This window comes from Rhinatrema bivittatum, chromosome 7 (genome assembly GCF_901001135.1).
Source record: "Rhinatrema bivittatum chromosome 7, aRhiBiv1.1, whole genome shotgun sequence".
NCBI lineage: Eukaryota > Metazoa > Chordata > Amphibia > Gymnophiona > Rhinatrematidae > Rhinatrema > Rhinatrema bivittatum.
This window is the reverse complement of record NC_042621.1, coordinates 71,120,973-71,142,699: the sequence shown is the minus strand read 5'-3', so window position 1 is coordinate 71,142,699 and position 21,727 is coordinate 71,120,973. Positions and strand designations below refer to the sequence as shown.

At 44.9% G+C, this 21,727-nt stretch overlaps 1 protein-coding gene across 4 annotated transcripts in view; it reads right to left on the bottom strand.

Moving 5' to 3' along the window:
- HEATR3 (HEAT repeat containing 3) overlaps nt 1-21,727 on the bottom strand; it is a 94,173-nt gene that overhangs the window by 12,090 nt on the left and 60,356 nt on the right. For all 4 annotated transcript variants that reach the window (XM_029608510.1, XM_029608509.1, XM_029608508.1 and 1 more), the window contains exons 13-14: nt 10,327-10,470; nt 10,067-10,243 (exon numbers count right to left, since the gene is read on the bottom strand). In XM_029608510.1, the coding sequence (XP_029464370.1) occupies nt 10,067-10,243; nt 10,327-10,470 (321 nt within the window). The remainder of the gene's footprint in view (nt 1-10,066; nt 10,244-10,326; nt 10,471-21,727) is intronic.

The window sequence follows — 21,727 nt, the reverse complement described above, 5'->3', positions numbered from 1 at the left end:
ATCCCCCCCTCAGCCGTCTCCTCTCTGAAAAGTCCCAACCTCCCTAGTCCTTCCCCATAGGGGAGCTGTTCCATTCCCCCCATCACTTTGGTATTTATTCATGTAAACTGTTCCATTCATGTAAGCTGTTCCATTCCCCCCATCACTTTGGTATTTATTCATGTAAACTGTTGTGATGGTTCCCCCAAACGACGGTATATAAAACCAATACATAAATAAAATAAACTGCTATTTAAAAGTAAATTATAAAAATATGATAAAGTTAATGCTGGTCTATCCTGTTTGGAATTTATTATATTGTTTTGGATTTTTGCCCTATATGTTTTTTTGGTTTTTTTTAATACTTAGTTTAGATTCCCACAGTTAGACAAAATAATTCCAAGCACATCTCTAGCTGGCCATAACATCTCTAATGTAGTTAATGGAAGTTTAGAGGGGAGATCAATAGCTGAGCCTGAGGCACTATGAAGGGTGCACTCTAGAGATCCTGCCAACACCAAAGACTTCTCAAAATTGGGACACGAGTCTAATAAAACTTTGGAAGATCTAATACCCACAAACGGACCCAGTAACTCAACCTCCACTGCTGGTGGTGTACAAGAAGCGGGCTAAGTGAGATCAGTTGAGGTGGCATTAAAAATGTCAAGCTCTTGTAACCCTGCAATGGTATCTTTCTTGGAAATAAAGTCTTGTAAGGTTGATTGGGTCATAGTAGGATGGAAAGTAGGTCCAGATGGGAAAGACCTAACCAATCCTTTCCTTTTCTTCCCCATATATGGCCCAAAAGTTAATCAAAATCACTTCTAGTACTCCAACCTAGGGGCACACCCCTTTGGTGCAGCTTTGGTAGGGCTCTGGTGGCTGCATGCCACAGGCACAACTGTGATAAGGGCATATGTTTCAGCACTGTGATGTGTGCAGAGGGAAGAAACATGGAAATAGCAAAATTCCAGGCTCAGGACCAAAGGTAACCATTCCATATCATCTCTGCTGCAATGCCCCCTTTCCAGATCATTTATGAATATGATAGACAGCACAGGTCCCAGTACCGATCCCTGTGGTACTCCAATAACAACCTCTCTCTATTTAGAAAACTGAACATTCAGTCATACCGTCTGTTTACAGCCTTTTAACCAGTTACCACTGCCTGCTAACCCATGACTTTGTAATTTCCCCGAGTCGCTCATGGGTAAGTTTATCAAATTCCTTCTGAAAATCCAAATATCGGCTCATCTTTATCTACATGTTTATTTATAACTTCAAATAACAAAACTTCCCCTCATTAAAACCATGTTGACTCTTCAACATTAAATCATGTCTATCTATATGGCCAGTGATTTTGTTTTTAAGAAATGGCTTCTAACATTTTGCCAGGCAAAGATGCCTGGCTCACTGGTCCAGCTTCCCTTATCCCCTAGAGCCCTTTTTAAAAATGGGGATCACACTGGCCACCTTCCAGTCTTCAGAAATTGTGGCTGTTTTAAATGATAGGTTACAGATTACTAGTAACAGATTAGTAATTTCATGTTTTAATTCTATTAGAACTCTGGGGTGAATGCCATCTGGTCCTGGTGATCATTCTCTAATTTGTCAATCTGATCCATTACATCCTCCACTGTCACAGATTTGTTTTAGCTGCTCCGAATCTCCATCATTAAAGAATGTTTCAGATGCAAGAACGTTTCCAACATCCTCCTTCATAAAGGCCACAGCAAAGAATGTATCCAGTGTTTCTGCTATTTCTTTGTCCTACCTGGGCACCCCTTTTGCCCCTCTGTCATCTAGAACACAACTGACACCCTCACTGGCTTTCTGCTTCAAATTTTTATTAGGATTTTTTGCCTCACTGGCAAGCCTTTTCTCACAGTCTCACCTGCTTGTCTTACTAATATTTTACATCTAACTTGGTAGTATTTATGCTCTTGCCTATTTTCATTTGGGTCTACTTTCCTTTTTTTTTTTTTTTTTTAACAATGCCATTTTAGCTTTAACTGCCTTCTTTGCCTCACCATTAAACCACATTAGCAGTTGACTGGTCTTCCTTTCATCTTTTTTAATTAATGGAATTTTATCTGGGTCTCTAAAATGGTATTTTTAAACAATGACAGGTGGAAAAACTTCTCTAATTTCTTTCGAGGTTTCAGTCAATAAGATGCCATCACAAAAGAGAGACCAAAAATACCTCTTTTTTTCTAAACATGTTTAGAAAAAAAGAGGTATTTTTGATTTTTAAACAATGTCCACGTCTCATGTAAACTTTTAACCCTTGCAACCACTTTTAGTTTTTTCTAATATTTCCTCATTCTAACAGTTTCCCTTTTTAAGGATATATGCTATTGAGTAGTTTTACTTAATGTCCTCCCTCCAGCGATTGTCAAATTTGATTGCATTATGATCGCTATTGCTTAACGGCCCCACCATAGCAAACCTCATACTAGGCTGGGCATTCCACTGAGGACTAGATCTAAAGTAGGTTCTCCTCTTGTTGGTTCTAGAACCTGCTGCTCTATGAAGCAGTCATTTATGGCATCTAGAAGCATAACCTCTCTAGCATGTCCTGATGAAACACTGACCCAGTAAATACCAGAGTAATTGAAATCTCCCATTATTATTATTGTCAAATTTATTAGCTTTTTAAAATTTCAAATAGCTCCCCTAGTTCCTAACAAATGTAAAAGCCTCTTCCCTGCACCATCATCTCATCCATGAATTCAGACTCTGGAGCCCAACTTGCTTCTATTTAAAAAAAAAAAGCTTATATACCACTACTTCCATATTTGTCCGGCATTGATTCCAATCCAGATTGCATTCATAATTAAGATACATAACAGTACAAGCTTACATAAATTAAGGTAAAACTTCCGCAAACATTAATTCCAACTTTAAATCATTAAAGCTTTCAACTGTTTTCTAAAACTCTGTGTCCTCTTCCATCTTCAGTGCCACTGGTAATGCTTTCCATAAAATGGTGTCAAGTAATAGTAAGCCCTTGAGCCACTGTTAAAGCCTATGTTGTGCAAGCAAACTTAACAGGTGGGGGCTGATGCAGCACAGAACTAGCCAGCCACCTCCTCCCTGGGGTAGTGCCTGCAGATTCTGGCAGCCAGCAGGACTTTTTTAGCCAGGTACGAAGATGGGGAGCAGTAGGCTAGATCAGTGGCCAGGCAGAGGGGCAGGGCAGGCTGAGAACAAAGCAAAGATGAGATCCGATTTGAGGTCAAGGCACACTGAAGGCAAGGTGAAGTCCAATGTGATGTCAAGGCAGGCTGAATCAAGCCAGAGGGAAGATACAGCAACACAGACTAGGAAGGAGAACTTGAACGAGGAAGGGAATGGGAAATAGGAAAAAGTCTAAGAGCAAGACATCAGAGAGGAACGAACCAGGGCCAACGAGGGATAGACCGGCACCAAGTGTGTGTGTGTAGATAGATATAGCTAGAGAGAGAGAGAGATGGTAAGAAAATATATGCTAGGCAGTTTATATATTTAAGTGTTCCTAGAAAATCGTACATACAATATAAGGAAAGGGAAACACTATGCAAAAAAAAGCAGAAAAATAAAATTGTTTATTAATCATTCACAATCTTATTAAATCTAATAAGAAATGCAAGAAAAACTAGCTAACTCCCTGCATTGAGAAATGAAAAGAAGATTGAGTCGTACACACATTTACCTATCTTGAGGGTCCCTAACCAATTGCATGAATGTAAGGAGGACCATGGCTCAAAAGATTTGCTCACCACTGGTCTTCTGCATTATAGTAAATCCCTAAACACAGAATCCCTTCTGATATCTCTCATGGACTCCATCTTCTTGAGCTCGGAAAAAAGACAACCTCACCTACTCATTCTCCTCGACCTCTCTGCGGCCTTTGATACGGTCAACCACTCAATCCTTCTAGACCGACTAGCTGACATCGGTATTTCAGGCACTGCCCTCGACTGGTTCCGTTCATTTCTCAGCAACAGATCATTCAAGGTAAAAATCAACAACAAAGAATCACAGCCAATCAGCTCTAACCTCAAGGTTCTTCCCTGTCACCAACCCTTTTCAACATTTATCTTCTACCTCTCTGCTTCCTCCTTTCTAAGCTGAAAATCAAACATCTCGTATACGCGGATGACGTACAAATTCTCATCCCGATTAAGGAGTCCCTACAAAAATCTTTAATCTTCTGGGAGTCTTGCTTTCAGGAAATCAGCTCACTCCTCACTCAACTTAGTCATCAACAAAGACAAGACTGAATACCTCATTATCTCCCAGGAAGACAACCTCATTTCTAGAGAAAGCCTCCCTTATAACTGGTCAACCACAAGAAGATTTCAACTCTCCCCCCAACCCCACTTCAACTATTCTGGACAACCTCAAAAACACGTCCTACTTAAGAGATCTAGGCGTGCTCCTGGACAATCAGCTGAACCTCAAAAGATTTGTAAATAACACGACTAAAGAGTGCTTTTTCAAATTACAAGTTCTTAAAAAACTAAAACCCCTTCTGCACTCACACAATTTCCGCCTTGTTCTACAATCAATCATCCTTACCAAAGTTGATTATTGTAACTCTTTGCTGCTCAGTCTTCCAGCTACAGAACTCAGCGGCCAGGATCCTGACTAAATAATAAGAGAGACCACATCACGCCCATCCTCTACAACCTCCACTGGCTCCCGATCAAATACAGAGTCCTCTACAAAGTTCTGACCATCATGCACGAAACCTTACACAACCTAGCCCCAATTGATCTCACCTTTCAGCTGCGCACCAACAACTCCACGAGACCGATTAGAAAAGCATACCAAGGCACCCTTCTGGTCCCTCAAGCCAAAACCTCGCTAAGAAATGGGGCACTATCCACTGCAGGCCCTACCCATTGAACACCCTCCCACCAGACCTCAGACAAGACCCCTGCCCGCTTTCCTTCAAGAAAAAACTGAAAACTTGGCTATTCAGCCTAGCGTTTCCCTGATCCTGCTTGCTAGCAATACACTCTCGCTATTGCTCATAATGACTTCCCTTGGCAACTATGATTTTGTTTGTATGTTATCTATCCGCCCTCAAACCTGCACCTAAATCCACCTTTCAATCCTGATCCTTTGTTTTTCCTATCCTCCCCCTGCATTCTAGCCCAAAATTATTCAATGCATTCAACTGCTTGTTAACTTTATTGGCTTTTTGCAAGGCAACTAGTACAAGATGTTAACTTCAATACCATGTGACTTAAAGTGTTTTTTTTCTTTATACGTTCCAGGTTCTATGTAATGCTCTCAAGCAAGTTTTATTGCTTCACTGTAAACCGGTTTGATTTGTATCCAAAGCAAGAAGATCGGTATATAAAAAAACAATAAATAAATAAATAAATAAATTATAGTAGTACTAGTATTTTGGGGGTGTCCATATATTTTTTTTGTATGGGAATAATTTTGTAATTATTCATTTGTCTATCTATAAGGGTCTAATGGTTTAAGCTTGATGGGAAAGCTAATTTTTGTATAACACTTGTTGGTAATAAAACATCTTCATCTTTTTCTCTGTATCTCATTGAAAATTAATAATGTTTAAAAAAATATATAAATCAAGTTGACAGTGATCAATTATATTGGACAAATACTCAATCTTATGTCAAATAGATCTGGATTTTACATAGCCTAGCCGAAGTCTCATATTCTTCCGTTTATCACATAACCAAACACCTTCTTCAGGGATATTAGGACGTCAATACTCTCCCAGCCCCAACCCTCTCTTACAAATGGGGAGGCCTTTCCATCACTACAGAAATTGAGTTCCTCATGAAAGAACCCTCCATCGCTAATAACAAATCATTTACCACAATCAGCATAAAATGCAAACAACGATTAAAAGGTAAAGAAACCATTTAACTAACCTATCCCCTCATGAAACAGTACCTAGGGACATTTCGGTGACAAAACGGGGTCCTGTGCACAGAAACGGGAAGTATTTCAGAAAATGCAACCCTGGAGGGTTTGGATTTCAGTTTTCTACCCAAGAACCTTCATGTAGCCTGCACCTTCCTGTCATTGGTACCTACATGTACCACGACCATGGGCTCTGCCCGAGCACCTTCTGAAATCTTGTCTAGGTGGCCCGAGGTCCACTACTTTTGCACCAGGCAGGCAAGTTATCAAGCAATCTTCACGCCCACCAGCATTACGGCACTGTTTAACTAAAAGGTCTTTTTATATTTTATATAATGTCTGCCCTAACCAACTGTGAATGTAAGTTTATCATGCCCTGTATTTAACAACTATTGTGTTCTGGTGGGTCCAATTGAGTTAAAACTGTAATCAATCTTTAGCTAACAGGGAAGACGAAACAAACTGAAATAAAGAAAAAAAATAATAGAGAACAGCACCAGTTGAGGCCAGTTCTGCTAGAGTTGGAAGACAATAAGGAAGAGAAAGGTGCTGCCCTGCCTGCTAAAAAAAAAAAAAAAAAAAAAAAAAAGTTAAAATATTAGTTCAATTTCTCTTTCTACTCAAGTATAAACAGAAAAATGCACACATTTTCATCCTTAAATGCACAAAAGGTGAAGATGAAACACTAATATTTATGCTATATGGTGAGTATAAACTTTACCATTATGTATGCCTTAAAAATCAAAGCCTCCTTTATTCCAATCCGTAGCACGAAGAGTCAACCAGGGAATCAAACCCTGGCTCACATTTAGAACAAGAGGGAACCCAAAATAAAGTGCTCACTGTAAACACAAACACAAAATATGTGGTACGATCCAAGGAAGCCCACCTCCCCCTAATCAGTCCTAAAGGGGTTTTGACTGACTGGACATTGTCCAACTGGGTTGGAGTTTGAGGTGCCGGAGATTTGTGATTAGCCATGTTGCCTCCCAATTGTCTCCATAAAATGGATGTGTTTTACAAGCGTGCAGAAGAAGCAGACTATAGCTCATTGGTACAGTGAAAGTTTTTCTGTTTGCTTAAAAAAAAAAAATAAATTCATGACTTTCAAAAAAAGGTTTATCTACTTGTGAATGTTTTGTTTCATTACAGTTTCTTCAAAACGTTCACCCCCTTTACAGGCACGCAATATGCCGAATCACTGCCAGTGTTGGGCTGTCCTAGGTTGTCTGACACTATAATGTGACATCTGGCTCTCATCGGAAGCCTTGAGTTTTCCTATCTGAAGAAATTGTACTGGCTGTCAGTGCCCTACAGTCACTGGGTTTTTGCTGCTTTGGTAAGGGTTTCTACATCTTCAGTTGGGCCATTCTGGATGCTTCAGACACTTTCAATTTTTAAAATGCTAAGAAAAAAAAAAACCTTAATGTACTTGTTGGGACAAAAACAATTAGTCTTGATATATGATTACATTTGCGCACTGTTACTTTCCTTGTTCCCGGGGAGAGGAATTCAGTTTGACTAGCTGCAACTTTTTATGATACTATATTCACTTGATCACAGAAGCTGGTAATCTTAGCAGATATTATGCAGTTTGGTTGCTTTAATAGCTTTGTATACTCTCACTACTTGTGATGATCATATTTCTAACAGACGGGCTGGGTCATGAACACACACATATACACAAATATGGGGGGGGGGGGGGGGGGGGGGGGGGGGGAGAAGAGGTCAGTCCAAAATAAAGCTTTATTAGAACTGGGAAATAGAGTACACAGAGGATCAAATACCATTCATCCCAACATATTTTCTTGGTTGGGCATAAGTACAGGAACTCTTGGAGAAGATTCTTCATCAAAGGTGTCAAAAATAATGACCACCACCACCTCTTCAAGTAGAGTTATATAAAGGGGAACTACCTAGAATGATTAAGATTATTGTATTCTGAACATAAGGTTTTTAAAAAAAAAAAATTTCTACAGACCCTGGATGAAAGATCTCAAGAACTCCATCTATGTTTTCTCTTAGTCCTAGCAGATAGTTTTAACCTCTAATTTCTTTAAATTTGAGCACAATTATTAATAAAGGATCCACTGTAGAGACAATGGATGATTAATGTATATGTAGAATGTTTTGTTTTTTTAAGAAATCTCAGGATTTTGAAAAAAATACTGGCCTGGACAAGATTTGCTGATTACAGTGCATAATGTCTGGACGTGTAAAGTACTGAAGACAGGCCTTATGCATCAAATGATGGGTAACTTTTCATCCACACGTGTACAGGAATTTACGTGGGTAATGTACCTGGCAAATGAAAGTTACCCACACAAGTTAAAAGCCAGAATCAAGAGAGGCGGAGTCAGGGAGAGGAACAGTGGGGCTGGCGAGGCTCCCCCATGCCCTGAAATAGAGGAGACGCCGACAGCTGAAGAGGTGGGACTGGCATGGCCCCCCCAATACCAATCAGCTGGGGGAAAAAAAAAAAAAAAGACTCATTTTTCTGGATATATTTCTGAGTTTATTTCGATGGACAGAAGCCAGGACAATAAAATATTAAGCAGATTCTCTTACCCACCCACTCGGCAGCATCCCCCCAATCTCTCTCTCTCATCCATTCCCTTCCCCCACCCTGCCAAGAAATCTCCCTTCTCCCCCCAACTCCAGCAGCATTGGGTCCTTACTGGTGGTAACTCCAGGTTTCTCCTCTTTCCTTCAGCGGCTCCTGACCCTGCTGGGAAGTGCTCTTCTGGTGGACAGGCCCACTTCAAATGCATTTGTGGCACCAGACAGCAGGTACTTTCTCTGAGAGCCAGGAGCTCTTTGCATCGCATGCACATGTACAGCTTCTCACCGGCAGGTAAAAGAAATCACACATGTGACACTCGTGGCAGGGCCCCCCTCTTGCTGCTGGACTGCTGCGTTCATCTCAAATTTGTTCAGTTCGTAGTTAAGTTTTAGACTGCTATGGGAGTAGGAATGTGTCTAATTAGTGTCCTTTAAATGTATTAGTGAATTCACTATATGTCTAGTAATGGCCTACAGGGGAATGATCAAACTCTCAAGATGTCGGGAATTTGTGAAGCTCAAAGGCTGGTATTTTTTTTTTTTTAATAGTGTGAAAGTGCCACCTGCCTTTAAATTAAAGGATGACCTAGGGGTGGGTGGGTTAGGAAATACAAACACACTAACTTCTGTTTATTAGCTGCCTGAATATTAAAAGCACAAACACACTAAATAATATAACCCAATAGTTTACTTTTCCCCAATGCTTTAAAAAAAAAAAAAAAAAAAAAAAGTTTCCCAAGCAAAACTGCCTGATTCCTTTCAGCCAGCAGCAAGGTGATCCTCTCCTCTCAGTGCTCCCAGTGGTCTGTCCTCCCCGTCCCAGCCAAACTGGGGTTGCAACAAACGGCAGTGGTCACTTGTTCTCGCCACCATTCTGCTTTAATCTATGTTCAACCAAAGTAACAGGTCCTACTCCCTGCAACCCAATTAGGGTCACACCAAGTTGCAATAGCAAATCCTCCTCCCTATAGCCTGGCTGGGGGAAAAATAGACCATAGCAGCTCTTTCTCCCTGTGATCTGGCTAGGGCTGTACAGGTTTGCAACAGTGGATTCTTCTCCACCTTTACAGCGTTCATTTCTTGAATTGCTAGGAGTGAAACTTTCATTTAACAGGTGCCTGAAATTTTCCACTGCTGCACAAGCAAAACTGAAGGAGGAGTTACTACAGTGGTGCAGAAGCCGCACCTACGGCCCAGATAACCCTTAAGAACCTCTGTATCTATCCCAAAGGAGAGAAGAGTAGGGGCATATATTAGAGATATTCAAATAATTGAAAGGTATAAATCATGCACAAAAGGCAAAATGTTTTCTAAAGGAAAAAAAATTCTAGAACAAGAGATCATGGGGGTAAAATTAGGCATAGCAGAACATTTTTCTCCACAGAAAAGGTACTGGAAGTGTAGAACAGCCTTGCAGTAGAAGGAAGGCATTAACCAACATCAGCAAAGCAGAAAGGATCCTTAATTGCAAAGAAGTGATGTGAAAGCTAAAGACCAGCTGTGGTCTATGGCACTGTAAAAGGAAGCAAACTCGGCGGACTAGATGGGTCTTACCCAGTTCTCATCGTCTCATATTCTCTGTCTGTTATGAGCCACTGTTCCGGCACTCTTAGTAAAGCGCGCCAGGGTTTACCTTCATTTTGAAGACTGGTTGGAAATTCTTAAGCACTGGTAATAATTTAATCTGGTTTGCTGCCTCTTCAGCCTCTTTCCCATCTGCAAAAACATCAAAGAGAGAATCCAGGGCTTCTCCAGCTACCACTAGTGAAGAATCGTTGGTAGCAACCTCAAGAAGAAACTTTCCAATCATCTGCAATTGACAAAAATATAAAAGCGATGAAGTAAAATGAAAGATACAAAGAGTCTTTTGAGTACGCCATTCATCTGATTTACCTTGAGTGTTTCGGCTGTGCCAGCTTCTTTTCCTAAAACACTTCCGGTGATTCCTAGTATGCCAACAGCATTCACTTTAACACTGATATTACTCGACTGAATGCCTGCATCACAAAGAATCATCAGCTGCTCAGGGGTCATACACTGTTAACAAAAACACAGTGTTAAACTTTAAAAGCACAGGTACAGATTTAGCGTTAAATTATTCCAATATAAATTTCAAAAGAAAATATATACAGAACTGCATACTCCTTTAATAAAAAAAAAGATACCATTGTGCTTAAATAGAACAATATTGCTGCTGCTACTACACATTTCTATAGTGTTTCTAGGCATATGCAACTGTACTGATACATAAAATACACTCCCTTCTCCATGTAGTTTACAACCTAGTTAAAACAGACATAAAAAAAAAAAAAATAAGTTCAGGTAATCACTTAAGCATTATAGTAAAACGTGTTGACTGACAGAGGATCAAGATTAGGAAAAGAAAGGGTTTTCAATTTCAAAGAGATGGGACATTAGGTGAGACTTGAACATCGCCAGAGATGGAGCAAGACAGAAAGCCTGAAGTCTGGAACTAGCAAGAAAGGAAAAAGGGCACAGGCAGGAAAAGCTTTGCCTTATGAACAGAGATCACAAAGGCAGGACAAAGAGGGAGATGAAAAAGGAGAGGCAGCATAAAGCTGCAGGGTAAATGTACATCTAAACTGGCAGCACATAAAGGGAAGATAAATCTTCAGACACTGATGAAATGAGGAAGTTACAAATAAAACTAGGACAAGTTGTGAGGGTTAAAAGTCTGCATGTGTGGGAATTGTTCAAAAGCAATTCCTTAGAAGCCTAGATAAAACGTATGCCACAAGTTAAGATAAGGCCATAAAAGACTGCCATGCATGGCTAAATGTGAAATGTTGAGATTACTACCTGATAATCTCCTTTTCCTTAGTGTAGACAGATGGACTCAGAACGAATGGGATAGTATCCGCGTGCTAGCAGTTGGAGACGGATCTGACGTCAGCACGGGGGTATATATATCCCCACAGGAAGCGTAGCAACTCAGTAATATTCCTTGCAAAAGCTGTTATGGATATGTGTACTGACGCTCAGTGAAAGTGAAAACAGGATTCCCCTGACCGATTGATAGTAGCTGGAGACCGCCAGCATTCACAACCGGAAGGCGTTGACACCAGGTAGAGTGTACGCTCTTATGGAACAGAAGACATGGCTTACCTTGAATCGGTGAAACCCATGTACACAGGCAGCTGGGCGGGATGCTGAGTCCATCTGTCTACACTAAGGAAAAGGAGATTATCAGGTAGTAATCTCAACATTTCCTGGCGTGTAGCCAGATGGACTCAGAACGAATGGGATGTACAAAAGCTTTACTCCCAGCCTGGGCGGGAGGCTGCCAGAGGACCACGTAGTACCGCCCTCGCAAATGCGGAGTCCTCCCTGGCCTGGACATCCAGACGGTAGAACCTGGAGAAGGTATGGAGGGAGGACCACGTCGCCGCTTTACAGATTTCTGCAGGCGACAGCATCCTGGATTCAGCCCAGGATGCCGCTTGTGCTCTGGTAGAATGAGCCTTGACTTGTAGCGGCGGAGACTTCCCGGCTTCTACGTAAGCTGCTCTGATAACTTCTTTAATCCAGCGGGCGATGGTGGGCCGCGAGGCCGCTTCACCTTGCTTCTTCCCGCTGTGCAGGACGAACAGATGGTCCGTCTTTCGTAGTTGCTGTGTCACTTCCAAATATCTGGGTAGCAATCTGCCAATGTCGAGATGGCGTAATAAACGCCCTTCTTCAGACCCGCCGTGGTCGGCAAGGATATGGTTTGGTTAAGATGAAACTGTGAAACCACTTTCGGTAGAAAGGAGGGGACCGTCCGAAGATGGATAGCCTCCGGAGTGAGTCTGAGAAATGGATCACGGGAGGACAGTGCTTGTAGTTCTGAGATGCGGCGGGCTGAACATACAGCCAGCAAGAACACCATCTTCAAGGTTAGAGAACGGAGAGATAAGGCCCCGAAGGGGTCTGAAGGTGGACCCCGCGAGGAAATCCAAAAAAAGGTTGAGGTTCTACAAAGGCACAGGCCACTTCAGTGGCGGACGAATATGCTTGACTCCTTGCAGGAAGCGAGAAACATCTGGGTGCATGGCGATGGTCTTGCTATCCCTCCTGGGACCATAGCAAGACAGCGCAGCCACCTGAACCTTGATGGAGCTAAGGGAGAGACCCTTCTGAAGTCCATCCTGCAGGAAATCCAACACAATAGGGATTGTGGTCGCATGGGGATTGGTGCCATGAGTGTCGCACCATGCTTTGAATACTCTCCAGATGCGAATGTAGGTGAGGGATGTGGAAAACTTGCGAGCTCGGAGGAGTGTATCAATCACGGGCTCCGAGTAACCTCTTTTCTTCAGTCTAGCCCTCTCAAGGGCCAGACCGTAAGAGAGAACTGAGCTGGATCCTTGTGGAGGATGGGACCTTGACGTAGAAGGTCCCGGAGAGGAGGCAGGGGGAGAGGCTCCCCTGCCAGTAGTCTTCTCATGTCTGCGTACCAGGGTCTACTTGGCCAATCGGGTGCCACTAGAAGAACTAGGCCCCGGTGTTTCTGAATCTTGTGGATGATGGCGCCCAGCAGAGGCCATGGAGGAAAGGCGTATAGCAGAGTCCCTGGAGGCATGGCTGAACCAGGGCATCGATTCCGTGAGAGAACGGGTTGCGCTTGCGGCTGAAGTATCTGGGTACTTGAGCATTGGACTTGTCCGCCAGTAAATCCATGTCCGGAATCCCCCAGTGATCCACAATCATCTGGAAGGCTGTGGGTGACAGCTGCCACTCTCCCGGATTTAGGCTCTCTGCTGTGGTATTGTCCTTCCCGGCAATGTGGACGGCGGAGATGTCCTGCAGATTCGCCTCTGCCCAAGCCATCAATGGGGCGATCTCCAGAGATACTTGTCTGCTTCTGGTTCTGCCCTGACGGTTGATGTATGCCACCGTGGTGGCGTTGTCGGACATCACTCTGACTGCTCTGTTTTTCAGTCTGTGAGCAAATTGAAGGCATGCCAATCGGACTGCCCGGGCCTCTAGACGGTTGATGTTCCATGCTGACTCTTCTCTGTTCCACCGCCCTTGTGCGGTGAGTTCTTCGCAGTGTGCTCCCCAGCCGCTCAGGCTAGCATCTGTGGTGAGCAAAGTCCACATGGGGGAAGACATCTTCAACCCCCTGCTCATGTGGTTGGACTGCAACCACCACCGCAACTGGGTCCGCACTCTGGCTGGCAGATGCAGGTGCGTGGAATAGTTCCGTAGACGGGGGCTCCAGCGAGAGAGCAGGGAATGTTGTAGAGGTCTCATATGGGCCCTCGCCCAAGGCACCACTTCCAGGGTGGATGCCATGAGACCAAGAACCTGCAGATAATCCCAGGCTATGGGCCGACTGGCTCCCATCAAATGCTGGATACGCTGCTGAAGCTTCAACTTTCTCTTGGTAGTGAGACGGACTGTGTCTGCCTGGGTGTCAAACTGTACTCCCAGGTATTCCAGAGACTGGGAAGGCTGTAGGCAGCTCTTGCTGAGGTTGATTACCCAGCCTAAGCTTTCCAGAAGGGCGATTACTCTGTCGGTCGTCTGAAGGCTCTCCTCTCGAGATTTCGCCCTGATCAGCCAGTCGTCTAGGTAGGGATGGACCAGAATTCCTTCCCTCCTGAGTGCCGCTGCTACCACTACGACCACCTTGGTGAATGTCCGTGGTGACGTGGCCAACCCGAAGGGCAGAGCCCGGAATTGGAAGTGGCGTCCCAGAACTTTGAAGCGTAGGTAGCGCTGATGATCCGGATGGATCGGGATATGCAAGTATGCCTCTGACAGGTCTAATGCCGTGAGGAATTCCCCTGGCTGTACTGCAGCCTTGACGGAGCGCAGAGTCTCCATGCGAAACCTCGGTACCCGCAAGTATCGATTGACTGACTTGAGGTCCAGCACAGGCCGAAAAGTGCCCCCTTTCTTGGGTACCATGAAATAAATGGAATAGTGTCCAGAATTCACTTCCCAGGCAGGTACTGGGATGATGGCTTTCAAGGACAGGAGCCTCGCCAGGGTAGCTTCCAATGCTGCCTTCTTGTGTATGGGACAGGAAGATTCCACAAACTTGTCCGGAGGGAGATGATGAAAGTCCAGATAATATCCCTCCCGGATAATGGCGAGTACCCACTGGTCCGACGTAATCTCGACCCATCTGGGGTAGAAGAGGGTTAACCTGCCCCCTATGGCTCCGTCCCCCAGATGAATCGGCGGATTCTCATTGGGAGGCACGGCTGGGACCCGAGCCCGGGCCCGCTCCCCTCTTGCACTGCTTGGTCCGAAAGGACTGATTCCTGGCCTGAGGGCGCAGTGCCTGGTAGCGACCCCTGTAAGGAACAAAGCGCTGGGAACTCCTGCCCCTGGAGGGCCTTGGAAAGGCGCGCTGGCTCCTTCTAAACCGATCTTCCGGTAGTCTGGGCACTGGAGAGGCACCCCATTTACTGGCCAGTTTATCCAGGTCGCTGCCAAATAGGAAAGAGCCCTTAAAGGGCAATCTGGTGAGGCGGGTCTTGGAAGGCGCGTCAGCTGACCATCTCCGGATCCAGAGCTGCCTCCTGGCAGCTACGGAGGATGAAATCCCCTTAGCTGTTGTCCGGACTAGGTCAGATGCAGCATCCGTGAGGAACAAAAGAGCTGACTCCATGTCTGCCGCCGGAGCGTTGTTTCTAACCTGTGACAAACAGGCACGCGTCACCACTGTGCAGCAAGTTGCGATCCGCAAAGATAGAGCTGCCACCTCAAAGGTCTGTTTCAGAATGGCGTCCAGTCGCCGGTCATGAGGCTCCCTGAGGGCCATCCCCCCTTCAACTGGAATGGTAGTGCGCTTGACCACAGCGCTAATCAAGGCGTCCACCTGAGGGCACGCCAGCAGGTCCTGGATAGCCGGTGCCAGTGGGTACATATTCGTCAGAGCCCGGCTCCCTTTGAAAGAAGCCGCTGGTGCCGCCCATTCTAAATCTATCAGTTGTTGTGCCGCTTGTAAGAATGGAAAATGGCGGGCTGTAGGACGAAGACCTTCCAGCAGGGGGTTCTGCACGGAGGGCACCGAAGCGCTGGGACCTGTAATATCCAATTCTGCCAGACACTGAGACACCAGGTCGGAGAGATCCTCTTTAGGGAAGAACCGCCTCATGGTCCTATATGGCTCAATCCCTGGGGGAAGGTCCCCCTCGTCCGGGAGTTCGGACTCGGCCGGTGAGACCTCCTGGTCTGACTGATCCGGACTGTCCAGCGGCGGGAGGTCCCGCTCGCGATAAGGGCGTGAGGGTCCAGGAACAGGGTCCGCAGGAGCCGCCACCGCAGGAACCACAGGAACAGCAGGGCCTGGAAGGGAAGCCGTTTGCATCTGTACGAAGGCATGAATCCCCTTAAAGAGATCCACCCAGAAAATTGAAGCAGCCTCTAATCGCCGGGGTACAAGATCCCCCGGGATTCCTGATTGGTCGAGACTGCCCCCTAAATCCGGGGTAGCCCCTGGGGAACTGTCAACAAATCGTGGCTGAGACCGGTCCTGGCCTAAGGGTCCCACGGCCTCCTCACATTGGGCACATAGGGAGTCTGGCTCTTCACTGCGCGTGGCTCTAAGCTGGCATGCAGAGCAGAGGCCAAGGGCTTTAATGCCTGAAGCAGGCAGCGCCGTCGCTGAAGACGCTGCTGCGTTCGGATCCATTGAAAAATATGTGCTGAACGCTTAATACAACAGGCGCGCAATAATAATAATAATATGCGGCAGCAATGGGCGCTTAATACCACAGGCGCACAATAATAAAAATATGCGGCAGCAATAGGCGCAATATGTTCTCAGCAATAGGCGGCCGAGAAAACAGCCCAAATGTATGCAATATGCACTCAGCAATATGCAGTTAGCAACACACACACTATGGCTCTCAATAGGGTCTCTGCAATAGGCGGTCAGCAATACACGCTCAATGGCATTCAATAGGCGTTCAGCAATAAGCGGTTAGCAATACACGCTCGATGGCATTCAATAGGCGTTCAGCAATATACGCTCAATAGTATTCAATAGGCTTTCAGCAATATGCGATTAGCAATATACGCTCAATAGCATTCAAAAGGCTTTCAGCAATATGCGGTTAGCAATATATGCTCAATAGCATTCAATAGGCTTTTCAGCAATATGCGGTTAGCAATATACGCTCAATAGCAGTCAATAGGCTTTCAGCAACAGGCGGTGTAGCAATACCGTTCCTGAACCGGCAGTTAGCAATACACGCTCAGTGGAAATGCTCACAACAATAAGGCAATATACGCACAAGGAGGAATAAACCTGCGCCTATTACCGGCGCCCTATCTGAACGAGGCCCACAAAATGGCGCCCTCCTTGGCGTGCCACGCCGCCGATCCTCTGTTCCTTCGGAGACCCGAAAAACGAGATGTACACCTCACCTGAACCTCAGCGCTTCTCGGCTGGAACCCAGGTGGTCTCCGGCTCCGGGGAGAGCGGGCAACTACCTTCACCACCGCGTTTGAGGATATGCACCCGCTGCCTCGTCCATGCCGAGACCGAGGCGCCTCTTAAGCCTCACCCGAACCTCGCCCGGGGGCTGTGTCCCTGCCGCAATTCGGCCGGACCGAGGACTTAACCTCCGGGGGGACCACGGAAATCACCCCGGGCAGCTCAACTGGGGGAGTGACCTTTGGGTATCACCGCAGGAGCGCGGGGCTCGAAAGTTTTACAGAAAGTAGAATCTAGAATTATAAGAAAAGAGAAAAAATTAAAGTAGTCTTGGAAAGCACGCTCAACTAGCGTGCAGGCACTCCAAACTGCTTTGGAGACGGAAATTACTGAGTTGCTACGCTTCCTGTGGGGATATATATACCCCCATGCTGACGTCAGATCCGTCTCCAACTGCTAGCACGCGGATACTATCCCATTCGTTCTGAGTCCATCTGGCTACACGCCAGGAAAGAGGCTATTAAGTAAAAAGCGCATCCTTTATAAAATGGAAAGCAAATCCTAACGAGGGAACTAGGAAAGAGCATAAGCACCAACAAATTAGATATAAAACATCAATAAGATAGGCAGAGAGATAATATGAAGAGAACCTTGCAAAAAAAGGCAAAAAACTATTTTTTTCCAAGTACATCAAAAGCAAATAAAACTGCAAGGGAATATAAATAAAATACAATTGGACCATTATATGACCAGAAAATAAAAAGGGCACGCAGGAAGGATAAGGACACAACAGAATAATTACATGAATTTTTTGTTCTAACTACATGACTTTCATAGGTGATGTTACAGAGAAACTGAAGCATAAAGATAGTAAGCCCTCCGGGGAGAGGGAAATATCTACAATATCTGAATGTAAGCCCACTTTGAAGTTCCGAAAGGCAAAATATAAATAAATATATATAAACCATTATGAATCAGGGAGAGGTGTAAGAGAAAACCACTCAGACCTGATGGTATTCATCCCAGAGTTCTGAAGAACCTCAAATATAAAACTGGTAATCTGAACCTATCATTAAAATCTGCCACCGTATCAGAGAACTGGAAGGTAACCAATATAATGCAATTTGGACATTGGTGCTAGGCAAAATGGAGAAAGCTATGAAGAACAGAATTACTGTGCATATGGATAAACATAGTTTAACAGACAAGAGCAAGCATGGATTTAGCAAAGGAAAGTCATGCCTTACTAATCTATTAGAATTAATTGCACATGGATAAAGGCGAGGCAGTTGATATAACGTATCCTAGAAGGCATTTGACAAAGCTACTCACGAGAGACTCCTGAGGAATTTTAAAAAGTCATGAGATATGAGATAATGTCCTATGATGGATTGGCAGTTGGTTAAAGGAAGGAGTTTCCCAATGAAGTGAGGTGAACAGTGAAGTAACTCAGGGATCTGTACTAGGACCAGTGTTTAACATTCTTTAATGATTTGGAAAACAGAATAGTGAGCAAGGTGATCAAATCCAACGATGACAATTCATATTAGCTGAAACATGAGCAGACTGAGGAACGGGCATCTAAATTGCAGATAAAGTTTAATATGGATATCACTCACAAAGAGAAAAAAGACATCCTACCTATGTGAACACAACGCTGGGTTTCACACTGGGGGTTCATCAACCCACAGTTTCCTAACTGTGGACAATACATTGAAATCCGCACATCAGTATGCAGCAGCAATCAAAAAAGCAAATAGGATGTTAGGAATTATTCAGAAAGGCATAGAAAAACAAACTGCAAATATGATGCGTCTGTATGGATCCACAGTGCCTCCACAGCTCGAGTGTTATGTGCATTTCCGATTGCCACATCTCATAAGAACATAAGAAATTGCCATACTGGGTCAGACCAAGGGTCCATCAAGCCCAGCATCCTGTTTCCAACAGAGGCCAAGTCAGGCCTTAAGAACCTGGCAAGTACCCAAAAACTAAGTCTATTCCATGTTACCGTTGCTAGTAATAGCAGTGGTTATTTTCTAAGTCAACTTAATTAATAGCAGTTAATGGACTTCTCCTCTAAGAACTTATCCAAACCTTTTTTAAACCCAGCTACACTAACTGCACTAACCACATCCTCTGGCAACAAATTCCAGAGTTTAATTGTGCGTTGAGTGAAAAAGAATTTTCTTCGATTAGTCTTAAATGTTCTACTTGCTAACTTCATGGAATGCCCCCTAGTCCTTCTATTATTCGAAAGTGTAAATAACCAAGTCACATCTACTCGTTCAAGACCCCTCTTGATCTTAAAGACCTCTATCATATCCCCCCTCAGCCGTCTCTTCTCCAAGCTGAACAGCCCTAACCTCTTCAGCCTTTCCTCATAGGGGAGCTGTTCCATTCCCCTTATCATTTTGGTTGCCCTTCTCTGTACCTTCTCCATCGCAACTATATCTTTCTTGATATGCGGCGACCAGAATTGTACACAGTATTCAAGGTGCGGTCTTCACCATGGAGCGATACAGAGGAATTATGATATTTTCCGTTTTATTCATCATTCCCTTCCTAATAATTCCTAACGTTGTTTGCTTTTTTGACTGCTGCAGCACACTGAGCAGATTTCAAAGTATAATCCACTATGAGCCGGATTTTAAAAGGGTTACATGCATAAGGTACGCGCGTAACCCTTTTAAAACCCCCCTGCGCGCGCCGAGCCTATTTTGCATAGGCTCGGCGGCGCGCGCAAGCCCCAGGACGCGTGTAAGTCCTGGGGCTTGCAAAAAGGGGCGGTCGGGGGCATGGTCGAGTGCTCCGACACAGTGGCCTGTGTCGGGGCCTGCTGCGCCGGCGCGTGTAAGTTACTACTGCCCGGAGGCAGTAGTAACTTTTCTGATAAAGGTAGGGGGGGGGGGTTCTAGATAGGGCCGGGAGGGTGGGTTAGGTAGCAGAAGGGAGGGGAAGGAAATTACCTCCGAGGCCGCTCCGATTTCGGCCTCGGAGGGAACAGGCAGCGCGCACAGGGCTCGGCGCGCGCAAGTTGCACAAATGTGCACCCCCTTGCGCGCGCCGACCCCGGATTTTATAAGATACATGTGGCTATGCGCGTATCTTATAAAATCCAGCGTACTTTTGTTCGCGCCTGATGCGAGAACAAAAGTACGCGTGTGCGCTCTCTTTTAAAATGTACCCCTATGATGCCTAGAACTCTTTCTTGGGCGGTAGCTCCTAATATGGAACCTAACATCGTGTAACTACAGCATGGGTTATTTTTCCCTATATGCATCACCTTGCACTTATCCACATTACATTTCATCTGCCATTTGGATGCCCAATTTTCAAGTCTCACAAGGTCCTCCTGCAAGTTATCATAATCTGCTTTTAATTTAACCACTCTGAATAATTTTGTATCATCTGCAAATTTGATTACCTCACTCATTTCCTTTCCAGCCCAATCAAGGCTGCTCAACCCGATCGGTGCTCCCTTGTACCTCGCCGGATGAAAAAACGGAGTTGGTACGGCACTCCAAGCCCCGGAGACCAGAGTCCTTAAGTTAAGTTTCCTGCTTACCTGTCTCGGCGCTTACTGGTCGCGTGCAGGAACGGTCTCCAGCTGTGGGGTGGGGGGGGGGAGAGGGCTTAACCTTCACGCCGCGCTCGGATATGCACCTGCTGCCTTTCAGCCGCTCTAGGGGCTAAGTCCACGCCAAGCGCTGGCTGCCGGACCAAGGCACACCTCTGAGGGATATTGACAATCCCCTCAGGAATTCTCAACTGGGGGGGAAGGACCCTTAGGTATTACCGCAGGAGAGCGGGGCTCGATCATCTTTAAGATAAAATTTTCTTTGCAATTTCTCTAATGCTGCAAATGTGTGGGATAGTGTCTGCATCTGCTAGGAGACGGAGAGATACTGAGGAGCTGAGGTCACTGCAGGGGTATATCTAGAGTGACGTCAGCTTTGAAATCTGACTCCATCTGCTAGCAGAAGAGCGCATAACCCACTGGTCCTGAGTCCATCTGGCTGCACGCTAGGAAATAATTTGTCACAGAATGTCCGCAAAGCAGGTGAGCTTAGTAAATAGGGAGACCAGCATCATTCTGACTTGCCTAAATACTGCATTATTACAGCATAACTTTAGGAGAGATGTGGGTATTTAATCAAGCAGAGGGAATTGATACTGTACCAGTTCTGGCCAGTTTCCATCTCAGGACTTGCCATGCAAGGCTTCCAAGTCTAGCAGCTGGGAGACCATTTGTAAACTGCTTAATAAATCACTCTTGGTGGTGAAAATGCAGCCAACATCCATCCTGTACTATATAAACTCATTAAGCTCAGAATGCTACGTCATCTAAAACCTGTTCTTGAACCCTGTAACTTCTGGACAGTCCTTCAATCCTCCCCCCCCCCCTCCACTGATTACTGCAATTCTTTGTTTACTGGTCTATTTCTTCACTCTTTGTGACCCTTGCAAACAATCCAAAAATGCTGCTGCCTGTTTATTGACAGGAACATCCATCCAAGATCATATTACCCCCATTCTGAAAGAGCCACACTGGCTACCAATTACATGGCGAATCAAGTATAAGAAACAGTGGTTATCTACAACCTTCTTCTCCATGCATCCGCTCCTGGATCACTTCAACCCTCCATATACACACTCCTGCCTGTATCCTCAGTTTGTCCAGTCAAAAGCTATTGGATTTTCCATCTCCGAGGGTCGCTAGATTAACCTCAACTCGTGAACACTCCTTTTCTATCTTTGGGTTTACCCTATGAAACTCTTCCCTTATCTCTCCGGCCCACTCAAGACTCCAAGCAATTCAGAAAACTTTTAAAGAAATAATTTTGCAACTTAATGACGAGATGGATTCACTATACAGATCAATGCTTAAACCGG